Here is a 23,435-nt window from a genome sequence, read left to right as displayed (position 1 = left end):
TAATAATAAGCGAATAACGTCATAAATTACAGTAGATAAACAAAAAAAACAGTTATTGATCCAGCCAAACTCTTCGGAATTTACCCGAATTTAGTCGTCCTAAGTGAAATTCTTTGCTGTGTTTCATTGATGGCCTAAATTAGTCGAATGAAGAGTGGTAATGTACACAATACTTTGAAACGAATACGAAATATTGTCATCTTAGAGTCCTTGAATATTATTTTGTTACGAAATCTCCATAAAATTCATTTCACGCCATTATAGCAACCCAAAATATTTGTTTACCTACCTATATATACCTTCAAACAGACTTGTTCATCATTTTAATTATACAAGAATATGGAAACAGTTTCGTCAAACGATGCCGACTCTGACCCTTTGAAGGAAAAGTCGCGAGTCAGCATTCGCATCTTCAGACAAGTAACAAACAATTCACCGCAAACATGATTGACAAAGTTCTCCAGTTTTGTAGTAATTTTCCAATTACAAATGGAAATTCACATTTATATCACGAAAAAAAAAAAACTCAGACTTGATACGTTTTCAATATTAATTTACCAACATTCATCATCAAAATTGCTTTGTAATGTGTCAACAGCTTCAAGTCAAGTGGCCCGTTATCGAACACAAATACAGATAAGGTGGATAATTTTTTTCATTCTCATTGAATTTCTCTAAACTGTTCTTCAAGCTGTCACGACAATATCTTTTTTGTGATCCCCGTGACGTCGACATCTATTAAAAAAAACGCATCTGCATAAGGTTTTCTCTTTTGGAACATGACAAATTAGAAACATTGAATCGAACGTCGATCAGGTTTTGTTCACCACTCAGAGTAGAGTAAAAATTCTGTCAGCGTTTCAAATAATGACCAACGGAAGGATCCCGGCTATATACTTGCATAGGTAGAATCGTCCTTCAATTTTTGGCAAATACCTTGCGGCGTTTGAATGACGGCAGTGAAATAAACACTAAGACAAAGAACAGTGAGATAAATCGTGTGGAAAAGTCCAAAGTATCACACTTCCATTATAAAACGTCTGACACGCCATTCCACAGTAAAACGTTGTAAACGAACCACGTGTATTTTGCAAAGCTTAAATAGTTTCATTTAAAAACACCAAATAAATTTTCCATATGCATAACAAGATTGAAGCACGCATTTTTCGATATCCCTGACAAGTGTCTACAGTATTTGATTTTGTCTCGAATGGATGTTGGTCGAGTATTATAAAAAAGTCTGTTTTTCCCATTCCGGCACAAATAACACTAATATCAATTCTTCTAGGCGTTAATGTTGAGGGGTTATGAATAGATTGATAATTGTTGAAGCCATAATGAATGTTTCAGTACGTATACCGGAAAGATGTGCACAAACAGAAGACACCAGTTGAATTAGTAGAAAATGAACATGCGATAAGGAGTCAATGTATTCCATACGTGCCCCTAACTCATCAGAGACCGAATTAAAATCCCGTGGAACAAAGACCTGGAAAACGGAAGAGTAGAAAGAAAGAAAAAATAAAGAAATAAAAATGGGTTACGACGACGTAATATCACACACGGGAGAAATTGGTCGGTACCAACGAAGAATATTCCTTGTCAACTTCTTACCAGCGCTAACCAGCGCCTTTCACGTAATGGGGGGAGTTTTCCTGGGAGGCGTACCAAAATTTAGATGTCTGACACCCGAGGAAGACCGAGAAAATGCAACGTACATTCTGCAACCAGATACGGCGAACTTTACGCATCCATGGGATAATGCGACACAAAGTTCGTCGCAGTGTGAAAGATATAACCGAACTAACGGAGACCTCTATCAGCTACGGAGTAACGATACATTGTCAACATCTGCTTTGGTGAAGTGTGACTCTTTTGCCTACGATGACAGCCAATACGAGGCAACCATCATAACCGAAGTAAGACTTTAGCTTATGGAACTTTTTCATTCTTCTCGCTCCGAATGAACGAGGAATGATAATATTATCGAATAGTCGAGCGTTCAGCTACCACACGTGAAAGAAAACGGACACAATTGAGATATCAAGTCGACGCCTCTGACGAAAGGTAGCACGTTTCAGATTTTTTACTAAAACTAGCATGTTGGGGTTTTCGCCGCGAAAACTAACACGCTTTAATGCAGATTAGTAAGAGTGCAGTTATCTGCAATAAGATAGAATAGTTGTTACACTCTTGTAGAAACAATACGCATAGTTTACGTAAGGACTACTTGATACAAATATAATAAGACGAAATTGATGTTTATATTGACAACAAATCGGAAACAAATTTAAAACATCTGTAAGGAACCTGTAAGAAAAAGCATTTATTTTTCTAACATCTGCATCGACGCCACAATTTCGAGGATATTTATAAGTTTATTTTAAAGCAAAAAAAACGCACTTCTGCGTTTATCCACAAATTGACTTTCGTTTCGACCACCGCACACAGCACAAATCTTCAGAGAATCCTTATTGCACTAAATGAGACATGATAGTTTTCGTGGTGAAATCTGAAACATGCTGCTTTTCGTAAGTGGCGTCGATAGTGATCACGAGTCGTTTGTTCTTAGTGATATGTGTGCCAGAACACATTAAAGACTTGTAACGTGTTTCGGTACGAGATTAATGAGTAAGAAATGATGAAGTTTCACATTTTCAGTGGGACCTAGTATGCAACAATGCCTCGTTGAAAACTGTCAGCGAGTCAATGTTCATGATAGGAGTGATGATAGGAGTTTTGACTCTCGGTGCATTGTCTGACAGATACGGACGCAAGCGAATTCTCATATGGGGTTCAGTACTGCAGTTAATTTCGGGACTACTGGTCGCTGCTTCGCCTAATTTCACGATGTACGTAATTTTCAGAATGATTGTAGCGACAACGAGTACCGGACTTTACCTTGTGGCTTACATTGCTGGTAAGAGTCGTGATCGATTTGTATATCCTATAGACAAATATGCAGGGACAATGATACTTTCTGCCGAGGGAAGGGCGACATTGATTTTAACGTGACTGAAATTCTCGTGAAATTTTTTGTTCATAGCAATCGAGATGGTTTATCGAAAGAAGAAAATTCCAGCTGGGACAATTAGTTTCTTTTTCGTGGGAGGTTGTCTTCTGACCGTCCTTTTAGCATATTACATTAGAAATTGGAGAATTTTACAGCTGGCTTATACCGCGCCTACCCTTTTATTCCTAGCATTTTCATGGTGAGAGCACAACAATACCCGTTTCGTAACTTTAGTTTTACTGATAGCTCGAAGCGTATGAGATATGTTAGTGAATTTTCACATCACATGATCAGGTCTATCCCAGAATCCGCGCGATGGCTGCTAAGCAAAGGTCGAGTGGAAGAAGCGAAAAATATACTTTACAAGGCATCGATGGAAAACGGGGTGAAATTACCGCGGGATACATTGGACGAACTGCTGATAACAGGAAGTGAAGACAAGCCAAACAGTAAAAAATCCTCATTGCTTGATCTTCTCAGATACCCAAACATCAGGAAAAGGAGTCTGATACTCGCCATTATTTGGTAAGGTGCCGACTTAATCCGAATATGTCATCGTAGGTGATGTTAGCGTCGTATTTCGAGACAATCAGACGGCTGAAGTTTCTAATAATAAACATTTTCGCAAATCCGTATCGTCAGGTTTCTCAACAATTGTACGTATTACGGTCTATCATGGAACACCGCAAACCTTGCAGGCAGCGTTCACGTAAATTCTGCAATTGCTGCGTTCGTGGAACTACCCGCAATTGCATTTTTAGTGTTCACCGTTGACAAGTGTCGGAGGAAGGTTGTTTTGGGCACCTGTATGATGCTATCGTCCGTGTCATTACTTTCTACAGTTTTCGTTCCTCACGGTGGGTGAAGTTCAAACGGATATCTGTGACAATAACGTAAAAACGTGGTCGACTCCGAATTTCACGTAATTTTACATTTCAGACATGGTATGGCTAGTGACGGGTTTGGCCATGATAGGAAAATTGACAATCACAGTCTCATATTCAACCCTCTACATCTTCACATCAGAGCAGTATCCTACATCAGTTAGGAATATTGGCGTCGGAACATGTTCGGCTACTGCTCGGCTCGGTGGAGTTGTAGCACCATTGATTCTCCAGTTGGTGAGGCGAAGTTGTAGAAATTCCAAGTTATAAAAATTCCGAAGAAGGTACGTTCAATCAACACGTGATTCACGTTTATTTACAGTCTAGAATTTCGTCGCTTTTGCCACTCATTACTATGGGATGCAGCATAGTGCTCGCCGTGTTGCTGTTACTACTTCTTCCAGAAACATCGAAGAAAAAGCTACCGGAAACAATAGAAGAGGTGGAAGGGTTTGGAAGGTAAATTTTTCATTCAGGATACTTTGAATTTTTCATTGCCATGATAAAACGCTTGTGAACCGCAGCTTCGAGTTCGAAAGTCCGACTGCGTTCAATGAACGTATCTCTCATTATAAGTACTGCCGATATGATCTTGAGTAGCGTTGACTAGCGTGATGAAAAGCATTTATTGTTTCAGGCGTAAGAAGAAAAGTAAACAAGCCAACACCTTCTTGAATGGTGTTGATAACACCCAGGCGTTACAGAAACTGTAAAATTAATAATTTTAAATTGTCGAAGAAAAACCGCGAGGGTGTTAAATTATTTATTTAGTACGAAGCTAGTCAGATGGCGCACGTATGTAACCCCTTGTAGCGCGCGTACGAAATATATCAAGTCTGCGGAGGGAAAGATGCGATGTCAAATTGCAAACTTAACAGTCACCTTCGCATATTGAAGTTATTCTATTCAAAACGCAACTAGTTTTTTCACCCGCACTAACCATATTCCACATCAGAAATACGTGAAATATCCAACAAATGTAGTACATGTAATTATTGCGAACAACCTTACAATCAAGTGAACCTGTTCTATTTTTGTTCTGAAAATTGAAAATTGATGCTAAAAACTGCTTTAAAATAGTTGAGGTTTCGCGAGTGATACAGTAGATGAAATATCAAAAAAACAAACAAAAATTTAATAGAGGTAATTAGAAAATTTCATTCCCTACTTTCTGACATTCCAAAATCTCATGTATGACATTTACGACATGCCGTTCGGTTCAAAGAAGCTTATTTTTATTCCAAGACCACGCTTCAGGTGAATTCAAAAACTGATTGTTTCGTAATAGATTGTGAAGCTCACATGAAAAATGTTTGGATGAATTTTCCGAATGATATTCTTTGAGGAAAATTTAGCACAAATAATATTGCATATTGTACTTTTTTTGCATACCTTACGTATTCGCTCGGTAGCAAAAACGACTACTTTGACCTTCGCTGTGATTTAGCTCTCGATATACTCCACAGACATGTAAACTTTTCAATAAAGAAGAAATCCACTGTTTCCAAGTATAAAGTTCCTGATATTTACTACTTGACCCTGTCACTATATCACAAATGTTTAGGTTTTTCACCTCCTTGCTGCATGTGGGCTATTCCGCGTCAACCGGATCAGTCATCTCTCAGATATTTTTTTAATTTGGCATGTGGATTGTGTGTGAGGAGTTAGATTTTTGTGCCAAAGCGCGAATCTCATAATGCAAAATTCGATTTTTTATTAACAATAACAAATTAGACTCCCATTTTTTTCAAAAATTCATAACTTTGGCAAACAATTAGATACAATATATATTTTTTTTCAAATTACGCGGAAAGCTCCATAGAATTTAAAAAAAAATACGAAATGGTAAAAAAAAGTTGTTATCAATTGTTTATTTAACAATTAATTTTTCAAAGATTTTTAAAACAGTGACTGACACGATCAAAAAATTTTTTTGAAATTCTGTCATGTTCCTTGAACTGTACTACAACCTGTGAATTAATTCCAGAGGGGTGTTTTTCTTCGTTTTCGAGTAAAAAATCATTAAAGGTGTCGATGCGCATGAAATTGCGGCGCGCCGAGTCTCTACGTAATGGCGGGCGGTCGGTTGCCGTCCACCGCTACCCCGCGGTGGCGTCGCAGCGTTATTTTAGAGTCATTTTCACGATGTAGGACATGATTGAAGAATCTGAAAAAAATACTGTACCTTCACAAGGCCTGCTCAAAGCGATAAGTGAAGTTTCAACAATGTGTTTTTCACCGTTTTTTTATTACAGAGATTCAAAATAACGGTTACACACCATGAGAGTGCACATAAATGAGAATAATTACATAACTTGCTACTTATTTTAAAATAAATACACATTCTTGAAACTTCACTTATCGCTTTGAGCAGGCCTTGTGAAGGTACGGTATTTTTTTCAGATTCTTCAATCATGTCCTACATCGTGAAAATGACTCTAAAATAACGCTGCGACGCCACCGCGGGGTAGCGGTGGACGGCAACCGGCCGCCCGCCATTACGTAGAGACTCGGCGCGCCGCAATTTCATGCGCATCGACACCTTTAATGATTTTTTACTCGAAAACGAAGAAAAACACCCCTCTGGAATTAATTCACAGGTTGTAGTACAGTTCAAGGAACATGTCAGAATTTCAAAAAAATTTTTTGATCGTGTCAGTCACTGTTTTAAAAATCTTTGAAAAATTAATTGTTAAATAAACAATTGATAACAACTTTTTTTTACCATTTCGTATTTTTTTTAAAATTCTATGGAGCTTTCCGCGTAATTTGAAAAAAAAATATATATTGTATCTAATTGTTTGCCAAAGTTATGAATTTTTGAAAAAAATGGGAGTCTAATTTGTTATTGTTAATAAAAAATCGAATTTTGCATTATGAGATTCGCGCTTTGGCACAAAAATCTAACTCCTCACACACAATCCACATGCCAAATTAAAAAAATATCTGAGAGATGACTGATCCGATTGACGCGGAATAGCCCATGTAGTAAAAAATATCGAAAAATATTTCACGTATTACTGTGCATTTGAAGCACGCGATCCAAAAATTTTACACATTAATTTTTAAAGCACGAAAAAAAATTGTCAGGAATACTGGAGATATGCGACAGTCAGCCGCCGAAAATCATCGACGTTTCATGGATTTATTTTACTTCGAATTTTAACAGTTCGGAGTAAAATGATTGGCTCAAGTGTTTTTCGTTCTTATTTGACACAAAGTTGAAGCATATACAACCGGTTGGAAGAAGGTACGTAGATACATACTGTGTCGCATCAGCCATGCTAATCTGGATCTATATGAGTTCCCATGTTAACAAACACAGTGAAACAATCAGAGCAAATGACGTTACAAGTGAAAAAAATACCCACAACAATAGTTTTACAGCTTTGAGGAAGAAACTCGAAGGTGAAACTACAAAATTTTCGAGTCAACGTCCTGACGAGATCGCGAACTAACTTTAAATTTTTCAGATGGAAAAGTACAGATTCCATCTTATATGAAGATAGCTTAGTGTAGCGGCTTTCGATTCTGTGAAATTGCTGTAGATAAAATTGTTGAAAATAAAGCTTGAATCCCAGTTGGATCGACATGAAGCAAAAAGCGACGATAAGTGGAACTACTCGGTCGACAAGTAGAGAATCATTTTCTGTACCCTTCACACCTGCCTCTCTGTGCAATCAATTCTCATATAATCGGCCGGTTTTATACTCGACTCTGCCTTCCTTTTCACAAAACATAACGAAACAACAAAAATATAAGTCCGAGGAAAAAATATTTCCAAAACTACAGCGCACATCCTGAATAGGGCCGCTTCCCCCCTTCCGTATAATGGGGTTACGCAGCCATTGCCATGGCTCTGTCACTTCTTGTACCACATGAACAAACTTATTCCCATTCCAATACACAGTAACTCGGATGATCGTGTGAAAAAAAAAAAAAAAAAAAAAAAAAAACGGAAGTGTTAATAAAATATTGACTGACAAATATTTTTCTAGGTTAAAATAAAGTAAAATTGGAGTCTAACCGATGTAAACAATATATCCGCGTGTGTGTGAAAGGTTGGCCCCAATGAGGGAGTTTTTGACTTTTTTTCAAATCTGGTGGGGGACCTCAGATTCCTGTAAAATCGCCTCCCCTCTTCTACTGTCGCGGCCCTATTAAGAAAGTGAGCTGTAGTATCTCTAATTTGGGGGGAATTCGTACTTTTTTACAGCTTGAAATTGCAAGTGTTTTACCACTTGTTTATATTTACAGATGCTACACAGCTGAGCCTGCCGTTCGGGATGCTACGATTTCTTTCGGGAAGGTCGAGAATAAGCTACCGGAGATGACCGAGGAGGTGAAAAAATTTGGAAAGTAAGTCCTCATTCGGGATACTTGAACGGGTTTCTCCTGACACTCGACACAAACTTGTTAAAACGTATAATTTTGAAAAGCTGGTAATTCGAAAAATTAACGACGGAGCCAGGAATCGAACCTGGTATCTAGCGATGCTTTACCGGCTTTCTATATTCACACATACTATTACAGCACAAGAAAACAAATTTGAACTTACTGGTGATGAGAGGAATTAACGACATCAGAGTCAGGGCGGCTAGGTGGTCTAGTGGAGTAAGGCTCCGGTAAAGCATCGCTAGATACCAGGTTCGATTCCTGGCTCCGTCGTTAATTTTTCGAATTACCAGTTTTTCAAAATTATACATTTCAACAATGAAAAATTGCCTCGTGATTAATATTAATATTGATGATGCATATCCGCATTTCAATATTAGACGGTCATTGACTGTCTTACGAGCTTCGCATCAAGAAGCGTAAGATTCCAAAATGTAAACACACTTACAGACATTCTTACAAGTTGTGTCTCCAAGAGGAAGAACACTTTCTATATTCACACAAACTTGTTAACTAATGAATAAGGAGAAAATCGACAGGTGCCGAATACAAAGTTCTTGATGTTTACTGCTTACCACCAAACAATGTGACCGAATCGCTGTCACCCTCACCAGCTCAACGCTTCATACAACGAGAAAAATTTGATAAATGTTCCATGTATTGATACTTTTGAATAGCGAGACCTGGAGATTTTGTACACCATTTTTCGAAAGCAAAAAAAAATTCCAGTAAAAGACTAGGAATAAGCTATAGTCGTTGCCGGTCTCTTGATTTGAATAATTTCGAAAATCTTATCACGTTGATGATGAAATCGCTAATTAGGATCAAAAGAACGTAACCTACTAAAACTGAGGGATGCTGCTATAATGGTGTATCCCGGTCTTAACACGGCAATTTCGCAAGAAAATATCCATACAGGTTTTAGTGAGAATGGCTGAAATAACACCCATTATTGTCACAATGATGCCAGGAAGGCTTGACTCGTACAGATAAAATAGAATGGGAGTTACACCAGGATAATGTATCCTGGAGAAATTGTAAGAATGCAGAATGAAGTTTAGAAATCTTACCGATATTAGGCAGTTACTTTCTGTGTTTCCAAACCGTATACTATCATATTTTTAACCCAAAAAGATATATTTGAACAATGTCGATCTAACCTGTGTAGCGCACCAGTCGGCAGCCAAACGCCATCAGAATAAATAATATACCACGCCGCGTAAAGCTAATTGACATTTTTTAACCTAGTTTATTAGCAGACGTCATGCAGTACGAACAAGTCTTATCGATCGGTTCCCAGAAGAATAATCAGACATTCGTTCGGGTAAGTCGTACAATTTCCAAATTTTTCTACTATTTAACGATTAAATGATCAAGCCTTCTACTTAATTGCCACTTACCTAAAAGGTTGAAGATACATAATTCTGCCCTATGTCTTACTTCCTAATCATCAATAGTTATGATCGATTACACTTTAGACAGTTGAAATTCGTTGAATTCTAAACCTTCCTAATTTTTTTTTTTCCTCTCAATGAAACGTCATTTTTGATAAGTAATTATAACCAAACACTAATGATAGCAACAATATTTATAAAAAAGAATTATACAGCTAAAAACTTTGAACATTGAACACGTTGGAAAGTCTATCTACTAGTAGAATTCTACTTATTTGTAGTTTTCTTTCTTATCGTACTGCGTGATAAGAAGTCACAACGAGAACAGCGCAGGGGCATTGATCGGTGAGAAAACAATTGTAGGCGATATCTTTCTTTTTCTATCAGTTCGAACTCGTCTATTAACTACGGATACTATTTAAATAGATTGAAGTATTGTAAATGCAGCAAAAAAATACAGCAAATTCTGAATTTTGAACAATGGAAAAGAAGATATATATATCGTATCGTTCAATACATACATGGCGGCAAAAATAGAAAGCAAATATATATTCGGCACATTAAAAGCTTCGTATCTGTAGCATTTTTTATTTTTATTTTGAAGCAGACTTTCCTTGCAGACCTGTGTAATCTTATCTAGAAAAACACAAGAATTTTGTCCAAATTTTGATTTGGTACGCGGAGTCGATAATTTCCGAGACTTCTTTCATTACAAAATTTCAGTTTCAGCAATTCGAAACGTAGCACGATGTGAAAAGTGTACTGCTCAATTTGCGTTGTTTTCAGGGTGGAAATCGAAAAATAATTATATAAAATAGAAATTTTTAGTTTTTCTTACTACAAACGTAACTGTTACAGAGTACATTTTGACAAGAAAACAATACTGTGTATCGGCAGTGTCAAGAGAAAAATTAATCGCGTTAGAACTTCGTACTGTATAATATGATAGTGCTATCCTACAAATAATAACGCGTAGCGCGGTTCAGGGATGATCGATCACTTAGGAAACACAGAACGCATACCAATCTCATACAAGTTCCAAGACCAATGGCGCTCTAGTGTGATCATTTTGACCAGCAATAACACATTCATGACATTAGTTTCGAGAGCTTTGCAATTTCCACTCCGAGACTTCCCTAACCGTGAATAGATCGTTCCGAGTTTGTAGAATTGTGTATAAACATAACACGACACATCCAATATATGCGGTGACTTCTTGATTTCCAAAAAATAACCATATTGTAATCTACTATCATTGCAGCAGATACATTGATCCGAGTGAAAGGAAATCTTGTGAAGAGAAGACTTGAAGGACTACAAAGGGACAGAAAGAAGAAGTGATCAGAATGGGTTACGACGACGTTATTTCACACATTGGAGAAATGGGCCCGTACCAACGAAGAGTATTCGTTGTTAACTTTATACCATCATTAACCAGCGCCTTTCACGTTATGGGCACAATTTTCCTGTTAGGCAAACCAAAATTCAGGTGTCTGACACCCGAGGAAGACCAAAGAAATGCAACATACATTCCGGGACTATATACGGCAAACATTACGTATCCATGGGATAACGCGACACAAATTTCGTCGCAGTGTAAACCGTATAACCAAACTGAAGGAGTTCGCTCTAAGCTACTAACAACGAAGGGCAATTTACCGTCGACACCTCGTGTCGTGAAGTGTGCCTCTTTTGCCTACGATGACAGCCAATACGGAACAACTGCCACAACCGAAGTAAGTCTTCAGTTTACGGAACATCTTCAATCTTGTTGCTTCAAACAAGTCATATGAGCGTTCAACTATCAAAACTTGAACGAAATGAACTGCATTACGGGATCAACTTATCGCTAATCGTTTATTCATAGTCATATGTAACCTTCAACGACCACGCTTTAACGACTCGTAGTAGCACCTTTCAGTTGGAGCTTATCAAGGAAAAATTATGGGGTTTCACATTTTCAGTGGAATCTGATATGCGATGATGCGTGGTTGAAAACTACCAGCGAGTCACTGTTCATGCTAGGAGTGATGATGGGAGTTTTGACTCTCGGTGCTTTATCCGACAAATATGGACGCAAGCGAACTCTGATATGGGGTTCAGTCTTGCAGTTAATTTCGGGACTACTGGTCGCTGCTTCGCCTAATGTCACGATGTTCGTAATTTTCCGAATGATTGTAGCGACAACGAGTACTGGACTTTACGTTGTGGCTTACGTTGCTGGTGAGAGTCTAGATTAATTTGTATATCTCAGACAATTATGTAGAGATATCGCATATTTCCTGCCGAGAGAAATTCGATATTGATTTTGATGTGACTGCGATTCTTGTGCAATTTTTTTTTTCATAGCAATCGAGATGGTTTATCGAAACAAGAAAATTCCAACTGCGACTAGTACTTTCTTCTTTATGGGAGGTTGTCTTCTTACGGTCAGTTTTGCATACTACATAAGAAACTGGAGAATTTTACAGCTGGCTTATACCGCGCCTACCCTTTTATTCCTGGCATTATCGTGGTAAGAGTAAAACAACACCCGTTTCGTAACTTTAGTTTCATATATTAAACACGATTAGGTCCATTCCTGAATCTGCACGATGGCTGCTGAGCAGAGGGCGTGTGGAAGAAGCAATGAATATACTTCACAAGGCATCGATGGAAAATGGGGTGAAATTACCGCGGGATACATTGGACGAACTGCTGATAATAGGAAGTGAAAACAAGCCAAACAGTAAAAAATCATCATTGCTTGATCTACTGAGATACCCAAATATCAGGAAAAGGAGTCTGATACTCGTCATTATTTGGTAAGGTACAGACTTGATCCCAATATGTCATCGTAGGTGAAGTTTCTGATAATGAACATTTTCATACATCAATATCGTCAGGTTTGTCAACAATTGCACGTATTACGGTCTATCATGGAACACCGCGAACCTTGGAGGCAGTGTTTACATAAATTCTGCCATTTCTGCCATCGTGGAGCTACCCGCAATTGCATTCTTAGTATTCACCATTGACAAGTGTCGGAGGAAGGTTATTTTGGGCGGCTTTATGATGCTCTCGTCCATATCGTTATTTTTGGCAGTTTTCGTTCCTGTCGGTGGGTGAAGTTCAAACGGATGTCCGTAGAAATAACGTACACACGTCGTCGATTCTGAATATCCCTTAATTTTATGTTTCAGACATGACATGGCTAGTGACGGGTTTGGCCATGATGGGAAAATTGTCAATCACAGTCTCATATTCAACCCTCTACATCTTCACATCAGAGCAGTATCCTACAACAGTTAGAAATATTGGCGTTGGAACTTGTTCAGCTATTGCTCGGCTCGGTGGAGTGGCAGCACCTATGATCGTCGACTTGGTGAGTCAAAGCTGAAAAAATTTCGAGTAATGAATATTCCGAGAAAAGTTAGTTCGATCAACACGTGATTCATGTATATTTACAGTCTGAAATTTCGACGGTTCTTCCTCTCATTACTTTTGGATGCAGCATAGTGCTCGCCGTGTTGTTGTTACTACTTCTTTCAGAAACGTCGATGAAAAAGCTACCAGAAACAATAGAAGAGGTAGAAGTAGAAGGTGTAACGATATTACATGCGAGTCACATAGAATATAAAGTAATTCGTATGTACGCGCCTTAAGCACATACAACGTTTCAAAATAAAGGGCAAACGCTTAACTCTAGGTGTCACGTCGGTCAAGATCACCTATCCGGTGAAATAAGTGTAACTCTCTCTCTCTGCGAGCCGGGGTCGAAGCGAACGGTCGATATAAAGTCTAGTCCTGTCATATTCACATTCTTATAATTTCGTTAACATTTGGGAAAACAAAACAAGCCAAAAAAATGTTTGAAAAAAAAAAAAATTTGAGACGACGATTCATACAAGAAGTGTAACCCAACGCAATCCCAATCTTTCGGAGCCTGTGAGCCTAAAGAACAAATCCAAATATCTGATCGACGAACGACCACGCAGTATAATCGGTGAAGACCGATTCTATAAAAGGAATATCAAAGAACTTCAACATCCATGATCATCTACGGAGCCGTTAGGCCACCTCTCTTCATCAGAGATATTCCGAGCTAAGTCATCTTTTCATTACTGATTTGTAGGTGGATTGTGCCACAAATCTGTAATAGCCTTCTTAAGTCAGTATTTTATATCTTCGTCTGTTAACTTTATTGTAATCTCACCATAATTTAGAGTCCTTTGTCAGTAGATTCATTCTTTCACTAGAATCATTTTTAAATTTGAACCATAAAGGAAAAGAGAGCCAGTCTTTCGTTAATATGGTACAAAAATTTTACCAGAATAATTATATACAAAACGTCGGTAATCGCATTGAGTAATTTTAACGTGTGAATGAAAGAGTGAATGAGATTTTCTATGATTGCCTGTTCTTTTAAAAGGTTATACCAAAACTCAAATAATCTGTGTTCTACATTGTTTCCTCCTGATTTAATGTATTTTGTTTATTGAATATATGTAGATTTCTAATATAACATAAAATCAAAACGTATCGGTTGAACCTCAAAAAAAAAAAAAAAAAAAAACCGTTACAAAATGGCGCCCGAACATAAAGTTTAGACATAAAGAAAGTAAACATAGGATTAAATTTGAAACTTCGTCGTTGAATGTTTGTATGATTGACCTTAGGTAGTAATTGTAAGAAACATATATTACGCGATAAATAGAAATATAAGAATTTCAAAAGTACATGGCACCAACGATTAAAAGAACACCTGTTAAAACTAGGTCAAGGATCACAAATAAACCAAGGAGGTCAGAACCTGACATATCAAAAGCAGGCAATAGTCAAATACGAAATAATACAGGCGAGATGGAGGGAGAACTGGAGCGTTTGAAGGAGGAAATGGCGAGTTTCGCGGGTTTACGAAATGCGATTGAACAGCTACAGGCACAACAAGCAACTAACGCACAGCTGGCAAACGAAGTCGCATTGTTGAAGCTCCAGAACGAACAACAAAGACAGGCTCTTCAACAGATACAGAATCCAGTTCAACAACCAGTTACCAATAACGATCAAATATCGGTGAGTGAGTTAATAGTAAGTTTGCAACGAAGTCACATTGATGCCAAAGCTCCCGAGTTTACAGATGAAGAAGTTATAAATCCTATTGAATATTTGGAAAATTTGGAAAATTATTTCAGGTTAAAATGTGTGAAGGAAGAGTGTAAATTGTCGATAGTCGAAAGTAAATTATCAGGTAGAGCAAAAATATGGTGGGAAGCGAGTAAAGAAACTATCAACACGTATAATGATTTTAAAGAAGCCTTTAAAAATAAATTTTATTCCATTCCAATCCAAGTTAAAGTCAAAACAAGGTGGAGTTCAAGAAGGTATAATCAACAGGATGGTTCACTTCAAACATATTTTTTTAAACAGCTTAAGGAAGCAAAATACCTATTACCGAAACTAGACCAGTTCGAAATAAACTATACCATTATCCAACAATTACCATATAAAATTCGTGATACTCTAGCAACTGTGAATATGGCGGATACAAAAATAATAGAACAAGCTTTATCGCAATTAGATGTAAATTATGAAGAAAGAAACAATAATAAACACAAATATCAAAATCAAAGTAACAACAATCAAGTGAATAATGTAAACAACATGCAAATTCAACATAAACAACAGCAACAGATAAATAATACAAGTAGGCAACAAAATTATCCAAATGCTGCAAACAACTTTTATCAAAATCCTCAATTTGGTACAAACTTATCACCATGGCAATATCAACCGCAAGTTCAAACATCAACAAGCAACCAAATGAATTTACCAAACGTCAATTATCCACCACCTTATTTCTCAGGAACCAATAATCAGATACAGTCATTACAAACTCAAATGCAAACTAACACCAATAATTTACAAACCAGTCCAAATAGAAATTTAAACTAATAAACAGCTCGATGTGTATAAGTCCGACATCGAGTTGGGATTATGCAAATTTAGTTGAGGACTTAATGCACGAAATTGGTAATGCTGAAGAAAAAATTGAAAGAGTAAAACAAAACTTATCGAAGGGTCCAAATGTAGTAATAAATGTGTTAAATTATCGAATGGTAGCTTTATTTGATTCAGGAAGCCAAGTAACATGTATGTCTGAAAAAGTATATAAATCTCTCAAAGGTAATCATAGTTTAAATGAACTACCAGTTACAAATGTAGTAGTTTTACCAGCAATTGGGAAAAAGCCCACAGCGGTTAAGCGACAAATTTTGGTTGATGTTCATATGGGATCGCAGAAAATCACAACAGCTTTTTTAATTATACCGCATCTGTCTAGTAGTGTGATTTTTGGTAACGATTGGCTTGATATTAATAAAGTAGTTTTAGATTACGGTCAGAAAACAATTAGTATTAAAGGTAAAGTAATAGCTCCACCACTTTTCTCATACGACCGGGAACCTGCGGAAAGGTTGAGCTCATTTGCACAAAACGCGAAAATATATATCAAAATTTTAAGAACTGAAGATTCAGAAAAAGAACATGAAAAAATAGGTAAAGAAATATTTAAAAAGAATTCAAAGAAAGAGAATAATAATGAAGAAAATAAAAATGATGATGAAGATATAAAAACAGTTTTTGAAAATATCACAACTAAAGATCCTGAATGTGATAATGATGATAAAATGTCAGAAACACATGAAAATGTGATGCAAATTGACAATGAATCTGATTGTGTAGAAGAGAATAAAATTGATGAAGAAACAGAAATAAATTTAAAATATATTTTTGTAGAAAATGATGAAATTGATAAAAATATTTTAGTAGATAAGGAAAATGTATGTGTAGCAATAAGTGAATTTGATAAAATTGCATCGGTAGATCAAAGAGATAATCCGAGAAATAATGAATTAGAAAATCTAAATTTGATGTGTGTAAAAAATAATATAAAATGTAATGAATCTGTATTTCAAAATGTAAACGAACATGAACAAAATAACGCAGAAACAATAGAATCACAAGACCATAATTTTTACAAAAAGAATTTAGTTTGCCAGAAAACAGTAGAATCGGAAGATCACAATTTTTTGAAAGATAAATTGGATGAAAATATCGAATCAATTTTAATAGAACAAATTCAAGTAACAAGATCTCAAACAAATGATCAAAACTTTTTCGAATCTGTCCGGTCGATCGCGAATAATCTTATGGGTACAAGTGAAGAGCAAAAAGCTGAGCTGGAAAAATTGCTAATTAAATATGAAAAACTATTTTCAGAGAAAGCCGGATGTACAAACATTTATGAACACTCTATCAAATTACTAAAAGACAAGCCAATCGTTAAAAAATCATACCCGGTACCATTTAAACTTAGAGAAGCAGTAGATGCAGAGATAAAGAAAATGCTTCAAGCAGGAATTATAGAAAGATCAAATAGTCAATACTGCAATCCATTGCGAATAGTACAAAAGAGGGAGAATGGAGTGAGGTTATGTTTAGATGCCAGATATATAAATGACATAATTGAGTCTGATAACGAATGTCCACCACCAATAAATGAATTATTAAGAAAATATCATGGTGTAAAATACATGACATCTACTGATCTAACACATGGATATTGGCAAATCCCGCTAGAGAGAAATTCACGTCAATATACAGCTTTTTTACACGGTGGCACTTTATACCACTTTTGCAGAATTCCATTTGGTCTCAAGACGGCAGGAAGTGGATTCATACGTGCCCTAAATATGGCATTAGGTAATGAATTTACCTCCTTTCTGACTTGTTATATAGATGATCTTTTAATAACCTCAACTGATTTTGATTCTCATATGAAACACCTAAGCCTAATATTTGATCGTTTAATGAAACACAATTTTACACTTCGTCTAAATAAGTCACTTTTTTGTAAGAAGTCAATCGCATTTCTCGGATACGTTATAACACCTGAGGGAGTTAGTCCCAACCCAGACAAAATCAAGGTGATTAGAGAATTTCCAGTACCAACAAGTAAATTGATTTTACAACGATTTTTAGGAGCGTGTAACTTTTACCGGCAGTTTAGCATAAAATATTCGAACTATGTCACGCCCTTGAGAGATTTATTAACAGACAATACACCGTTTAGATGGACAGAGAAACATACGAAAGCATTTAAAGAGATAAAGGAAAGTTTTATAAACTGTGTAACCCTTAATCACTATTTACCTGGCGTCATATGTAGAGTACAAACAGACGCAAGCGATCTTGGAATAAGTGCGATTTTGTACCAAATTGATGAGGAAGATAACCATAAAATTATTTCACTTATAAGTAAATGTTTGTCGAAAGCAGAATTAAATTACACAACTACGGAAAAGGAATTACTGGCAATAATGTATGCATTAGATAAATTTAGAATTTGGTTAATTGGAAGTCCATTTGAAATAATAACAGATCATAAAGCATTAACTTTTATAAATACAGCACCGTTTTTAAGTCCACGATTATCACGATGGGTTGTAATCTTACAACAGTACACATTCACAGTCAAGCATTGCAAAGGAAAAGATAATGTGGTGGCAGATTTTTTCAGCCGAAATATCAACGGGAAACAAAGTACAAACGAACGTAACAAGTTACTAATAGCAAAAATAAACCAACTGCTAGTAGATAATGTAGAACTCGAACTAAACAAAATCGCATCTCAAACTATTAAAATGAATCCAACGTTGATAAGAAACCTGAAAAATTTAAAACAATTGCAAATAAAAGATGAGGAATTGAAAAATATCATAAATAAATGCAATACAGATTCATCTGATGGTTGTTACAAAGTACATGAAGACTTGTTGTTTTATAAAAGTAAATTCGATCAAAATTGGCGAGTAGTAATCCCACAAAGTATAGTAGATTTACTCGTAATTTCTGTACATGAAAAAATAGGTCATATGGGTGTATATAAAACATACCAATATATTAACAGATATTATTACTGGCGAAAAATGAGAGAAGGTATCAAAAAACGTATTCAAGCATGTGACACATGTCAAAGAACAAAGGCATTATCCTACAGCATGCAAGGAAAGTACAAGCAGGTAACAGCTGATCACCCGAACGAATTGACTACAATTGACTTCTATGGCCCTCTGCCGAGATCTATTGGGGGAGTCCAATATTTGTTAGTTGCAATAGATGCATTTTCAAAACTAGTTACGTTATACCCCATAAAACGAGCTACTACAACAATAGCATTAAATAAAATAATCAACGAGTACTTTAAAAACGTAGGAAAACCAAAAAGATTGCTATCCGACAATGGAACTCAATTCACAGCTGCTAGATGGAAAGTCGAATTAGAAAAACAAGGAGTAGAAGTTTGCTATTCATCAATTAGACACCCACAATCCAATCCTACTGAACGAGTGATGAGAGAACTGGGGAGATTTTTCCGTACCTTCTGCAATGATAAGCATACTAGATGGGCAAAATATGTCAAAGAAATCGAAAAATTATTAAATTTAACAACACACCATAGCACCGGTTTTATTCCATACGAACTTCATTTTAATAAAACAGCGCATGATGAATTAACAAAAATTGTAAAATTTCCAGACAGAATTGAAAATAGTCACGATATTAAAATATTGTTAGCCAAAGAAAACTTGAAGAAAAATTTTGAATATAGAAGCCGGAATCAAAAATCAATTTCAACTGTAATTTTAAATGAAGGAGATCTAGTTTTACTACGTGTACCATATCCATCCTCCGCTATCGATAAATTAACACACAAATTCTTCCATTTGTTTAAAGGTCCGTACAAAATAAACAAAAAAGTTAATGAAAATGCATATAATTTAATAGATACAAAAAATAAAAACAAAAACTTGGGAACTTTCAATCGTGTGAGTTTACGCAAATATTATCAGCCCACAAATCCAAGTGCTAAATAACAGATAATTTTTTGTAATGAAAATTCACGAAAAACTCGTCATGAATCCTTCAAATGTTCTAATAAGTCCAACATGCATAGATTATAGAATTTTTTAGATGTAAGTCCAGTTAAACAAAATGTTTGCTAAAAGAAAATGTGATTAGATTTTAAAATGATAATTTTAATGATGAATGATGAAGGATGAATGGATTGAATGATTGATAAGTAAGAAGTAATTTAAAGAGAGGTTTTTAGATTTTACTGCAAATATAGGATAACGAGTAATTTTCGATATTTTCGTTCTCACAACAATCTCGAAAATGGGGGGGGTGATGTAACGATATTACATGCGAGTCACATAGAATATAAAGTAATTCGTATGTACGCGCCTTAAGCACATACAACGTTTCAAAATAAAGGGCAAACGCTTAACTCTAGGTGTCACGTCGGTCAAGATCACCTATCCGGTGAAATAAGTGTAACTCTCTCTCTCTGCGAGCCGGGGTCGAAGCGAACGGTCGATATAAAGTCTAGTCCTGTCATATTCACATTCTTATAATTTCGTTAACATTTGGGAAAACAAAACAAGCCAAAAAAATGTTTGAAAAAAAAAAAAATTTGAGACGACGATTCATACAAGAAGTGTAACCCAACGCAATCCCAATCTTTCGGAGCCTGTGAGCCTAAAGAACAAATCCAAATATCTGATCGACGAACGACCACGCAGTATAATCGGTGAAGACCGATTCTATAAAAGGAATATCAAAGAACTTCAACATCCATGATCATCTACGGAGCCGTTAGGCCACCTCTCTTCATCAGAGATATTCCGAGCTAAGTCATCTTTTCATTACTGATTTGTAGGTGGATTGTGCCACAAATCTGTAATAGCCTTCTTAAGTCAGTATTTTATATCTTCGTCTGTTAACTTTATTGTAATCTCACCATAATTTAGAGTCCTTTGTCAGTAGATTCATTCTTTCACTAGAATCATTTTTAAATTTGAACCATAAAGGAAAAGAGAGCCAGTCTTTCGTTAATATGGTACAAAAATTTTACCAGAATAATTATATACAAAACGTCGGTAATCGCATTGAGTAATTTTAACGTGTGAATGAAAGAGTGAATGAGATTTTCTATGATTGCCTGTTCTTTTAAAAGGTTATACCAAAACTCAAATAATCTGTGTTCTACATTGTTTCCTCCTGATTTAATGTATTTTGTTTATTGAATATATGTAGATTTCTAATATAACATAAAATCAAAACGTATCGGTTGAACCTCAAAAAAAAAAAAAAAAAAAAACCGTTACAAAGGGTTTGAAAAGTAAGTTTTCATTCGAGATACTATGAATTTTTCATTGCCGTGATAAAATGCTTGTGAATCGGGCCTTGAGTTTCATTGACTAGTATGATGAAAAATATTTTTTGTTACAGGTGTAGGAGCAAAATGAACGAGCCAACTTCTTGAATGGTGTTGATAACACGCCCAAGCGTTACAAAAACTGAAAAATTAATAATTTTAAATTGTTGAAGAAAAACCGCGAGGGTGTTAAATTATTTATTTAGTACGAAGCTAGTCAGATGGCGCACGTATGTAACCCCTTGTAGCGCGCGTACGAAATATATCAAGTCTGCGGAGGGAAAGATGCGATGTCAAATTGCAAACTTAACAGTCACCTTCGCATATTGAACTTATTCTATTCAAAACGCAACTAGTTTTTTCACCTGCACTAACCATATTCCACATCAGAAATACGTGAAATATCCAACAGATGTAATACATGTAATTATTGCGAACAACCTTACAATCAAGTGAACTCGTTCTATTTTTGGTCTGAAAATTAATACTAAAAACTGCTTTAAAAATAGTCGAGGTTCCGCGAGTGATACAGCAGACGAAAAAAGGAAGTAAACGCGATGTCGTCCAATTGTTATCCGTCAAACGACGTTCGTAGACAAACGGTCGTTTTTTGCGAGGCAAACTGACAATTTATAGGCAATGTATAGTCGACTAATGTCCATCTATGTATCACCTTTTTCTCGAATTGTTCAGCGATGACTTTTCGGTGACTTTTCGACTGATTGTCAACGTTTACCTGACATCTTGTTGTATTTGAAAAAAGCATCTTGGAGTAATCCAGATGTTTTTCACACGGGTAACCGGTCGTTGTTTTTAAATTTTAAGGTATCATCAACGCGTATATATTTATATATGTCACCATATATATTCACCTTTATTGCATAGTAAGATGTATAATATACAGGGTGTCTCATCTTAGTAAATCCAAATATCTCGAAAGCCAGAAGTGCGAGTGAAAAATGCTTGAGAAAAAAATTGTAAAGTCCGAAGGGAGAAATAAGATGAGAGCGTCAGATTTATCCTAAGTGGACCCGACTATGTCAGATGAAGAACAACTTTATTTTTTTTTTTTTTTATATAAAACAGTATATTTCTTTCACCGGCACCTGAACGGGCATCAAATTCCACATCAAAAAATACCTACTTATCGTCGTAAGAAGTTCTTGGTCTCATAAAAGTGAGAGAGTTACAGCAGAATGAACTACATCATTTTACGCCCAACGGTCTTATTACTGCGTTACACTACAATTAAAAAACTGACTCGTACACGCTGTAACGCAGTTAATACCTAGTATTTCAGCGTTGCATTCGACTAGACAAGACGCTAGTTTTGACTAGAGAATCGTTACAACAACTGAAAGAGCAGAAATACGACTGAAAGAAATCGGCCGAAATCGTTCCAGTTATTCTCTGGCTAGTGAATAATTTGCGCGAATATGGAGAACATACAGATATGGTAATGCTTGATGCACTTCGGGCGTTACATTACTTTTTAATAATCCGTAAGCTTTAGTAATTTTTAACACTTATTATTACACGAGCACATTTGTCGTCTGTTTCAAAGCTGAATAGAGTTTCAGTACAAGTTCATAGGTTTATGTTATGTATTTCTTATCCTAATTCTGACTAGGTTAAATTAAAAATTCTCTTTTGCTGTCGTTTTCTCTGGTTACGTAAAAGTCTTCGCTGACTCATTATATTGTTGATATGATTACGATAAAATATTATCACATTATAAACTTGAAATAACATTGGAACGTATATATTAAATATTTATTTTCATTCAAAAATACAGTTATATATAATATTTACTTACCGAAATAAATGATATTTACATTTATATTTCTTTGCATACGTTCCTCCTAACCGCCTGACATGCGTACCATAATATGTATGCTGCAGCGAGTTTATTTATGTACATACATATAAAAATACCTGAAATAGGTGGCTTCGAGATAATAATATTATATATCTGACAGAAAACTATCGGTACCTAGGTGACGTCGCACTTACTACAGGATACATTGTCACGTGGTAAAGAAAAAAAGAAAATTAACAATTGTACATATTCATTTAGTAGCAAAAACGACTATTTTGACTTTCACTGTGATTTAACTCTCAGCATACAACACAGATATGTGAACTTTTAAATAAAGAAAAAACCTACTGATACCAAATATGCATTTCCTCATATTTACTAATTGTCCAACTCACTGTATTACAATTGTCTAGGCCTTACACAAATGTCAGAATTTAATATGTCCGAATAGCTGTCACCTTCCCCCATACAGTGGGAAAAATTCAAAAAATATTTTACGTATTGTGCATTCGAATAGTAATTTGGGCGTCAGCAATAATAACATAAAGAACAAGTGGAGAATCCAAGAATTCATCTTAGGTCGCTCGAAATAAGTCATGAGTTTTCTAACGTCCTATGTTGAATGAACGAGCAGAGACGATAAATTTTTCGATTGTATGATCACTCGTTT

At 35.9% G+C, this 23,435-nt stretch overlaps 4 protein-coding genes across 4 annotated transcripts; all 4 read left to right on the top strand.

The window, feature by feature from the left end:
• Positions 1 to 1,535: 1,535 nt before the first annotated feature.
• On the top strand, positions 1,536 to 3,015 carry LOC138190847 (organic cation transporter protein-like). Its single transcript, XM_069135377.1, has 2 exons — positions 1,536 to 1,919; positions 2,662 to 3,015. The coding sequence occupies exons 1-2, from the start codon at positions 1,536 to 1,538 to the stop codon at positions 3,013 to 3,015; spliced, it is 738 nt and encodes a 245-aa protein (XP_068991478.1).
• Positions 2,791 to 5,398, top strand: LOC124221305 (organic cation transporter protein-like). Its single transcript, XM_069135331.1, has 7 exons — positions 2,791 to 2,852; positions 3,047 to 3,212; positions 3,308 to 3,538; positions 3,656 to 3,870; positions 3,953 to 4,134; positions 4,220 to 4,356; positions 4,535 to 5,398. Exons 2-7 carry the CDS (start codon positions 3,055 to 3,057, stop codon positions 4,608 to 4,610), a joined length of 999 nt encoding a protein of 332 aa, XP_068991432.1. The 5' UTR covers positions 2,791 to 2,852; positions 3,047 to 3,054; the 3' UTR covers positions 4,611 to 5,398.
• Positions 5,399 to 9,557: 4,159 nt separating this feature from the next.
• Positions 9,558 to 13,330, top strand: LOC124221309 (organic cation transporter protein-like). Its single transcript, XM_046631197.2, has 8 exons — positions 9,558 to 9,616; positions 10,948 to 11,422; positions 11,651 to 11,909; positions 12,036 to 12,201; positions 12,260 to 12,490; positions 12,572 to 12,786; positions 12,869 to 13,050; positions 13,136 to 13,330. Exons 2-8 carry the CDS (start codon positions 11,033 to 11,035, stop codon positions 13,328 to 13,330), a joined length of 1,638 nt encoding a protein of 545 aa, XP_046487153.2. The 5' UTR covers positions 9,558 to 9,616; positions 10,948 to 11,032.
• Positions 13,331 to 13,546: 216 nt separating this feature from the next.
• On the top strand, positions 13,547 to 14,915 carry LOC124221371 (uncharacterized). The gene is made up of 2 exons (XM_046631320.2): positions 13,547 to 14,741; positions 14,861 to 14,915. The coding sequence occupies exons 1-2, from the start codon at positions 14,406 to 14,408 to the stop codon at positions 14,885 to 14,887; spliced, it is 363 nt and encodes a 120-aa protein (XP_046487276.1). The 5' UTR covers positions 13,547 to 14,405; the 3' UTR covers positions 14,888 to 14,915.
• The last annotated feature ends 8,520 nt before the right edge of the window (positions 14,916 to 23,435 follow it).

Source organism: Neodiprion pinetum, chromosome 1 (genome assembly GCF_021155775.2).
Source record: "Neodiprion pinetum isolate iyNeoPine1 chromosome 1, iyNeoPine1.2, whole genome shotgun sequence".
NCBI classification, from domain to species: Eukaryota; Metazoa; Arthropoda; class Insecta; order Hymenoptera; family Diprionidae; genus Neodiprion; species Neodiprion pinetum.
Note: the sequence above shows the minus strand (reverse complement) of the source record. Positions and strands in the feature narration are given on the sequence as shown.

What these genes read in the sequence shown, in the direction of transcription:
- LOC138190847 (XM_069135377.1), top strand. Translation starts at nt 1,536, where the DNA reads ATGGGTTACGACGACGTAATATCACACACGGGAGAAATTGGTCGGTAC. An exon ending in AGGCAACCATCATAACCGAA is followed by an intron (nt 1,920 to 2,661) that starts GTAAGACTTTAG and finishes TCACATTTTCAG; the next exon opens with TGGGACCTAGTATGCAACAA.
- LOC124221305 (XM_069135331.1), top strand. Translation starts at nt 3,055, where the DNA reads ATGGTTTATCGAAAGAAGAAAATTCCAGCTGGGACAATTAGTTTCTTT. An exon ending in CTGATACTCGCCATTATTTG is followed by an intron (nt 3,539 to 3,655) that starts GTAAGGTGCCGA and finishes CCGTATCGTCAG; the next exon opens with GTTTCTCAACAATTGTACGT. An exon ending in CACCATTGATTCTCCAGTTG is followed by an intron (nt 4,135 to 4,219) that starts GTGAGGCGAAGT and finishes GTTTATTTACAG; the next exon opens with TCTAGAATTTCGTCGCTTTT.
- LOC124221309 (XM_046631197.2), top strand. Translation starts at nt 11,033, where the DNA reads ATGGGTTACGACGACGTTATTTCACACATTGGAGAAATGGGCCCGTAC. An exon ending in GAACAACTGCCACAACCGAA is followed by an intron (nt 11,423 to 11,650) that starts GTAAGTCTTCAG and finishes TCACATTTTCAG; the next exon opens with TGGAATCTGATATGCGATGA. An exon ending in CACCTATGATCGTCGACTTG is followed by an intron (nt 13,051 to 13,135) that starts GTGAGTCAAAGC and finishes GTATATTTACAG; the next exon opens with TCTGAAATTTCGACGGTTCT.
- LOC124221371 (XM_046631320.2), top strand. Translation starts at nt 14,406, where the DNA reads ATGGCACCAACGATTAAAAGAACACCTGTTAAAACTAGGTCAAGGATC. An exon ending in CCAATAACGATCAAATATCG is followed by an intron (nt 14,742 to 14,860) that starts GTGAGTGAGTTA and finishes AAATTATTTCAG; the next exon opens with GTTAAAATGTGTGAAGGAAG.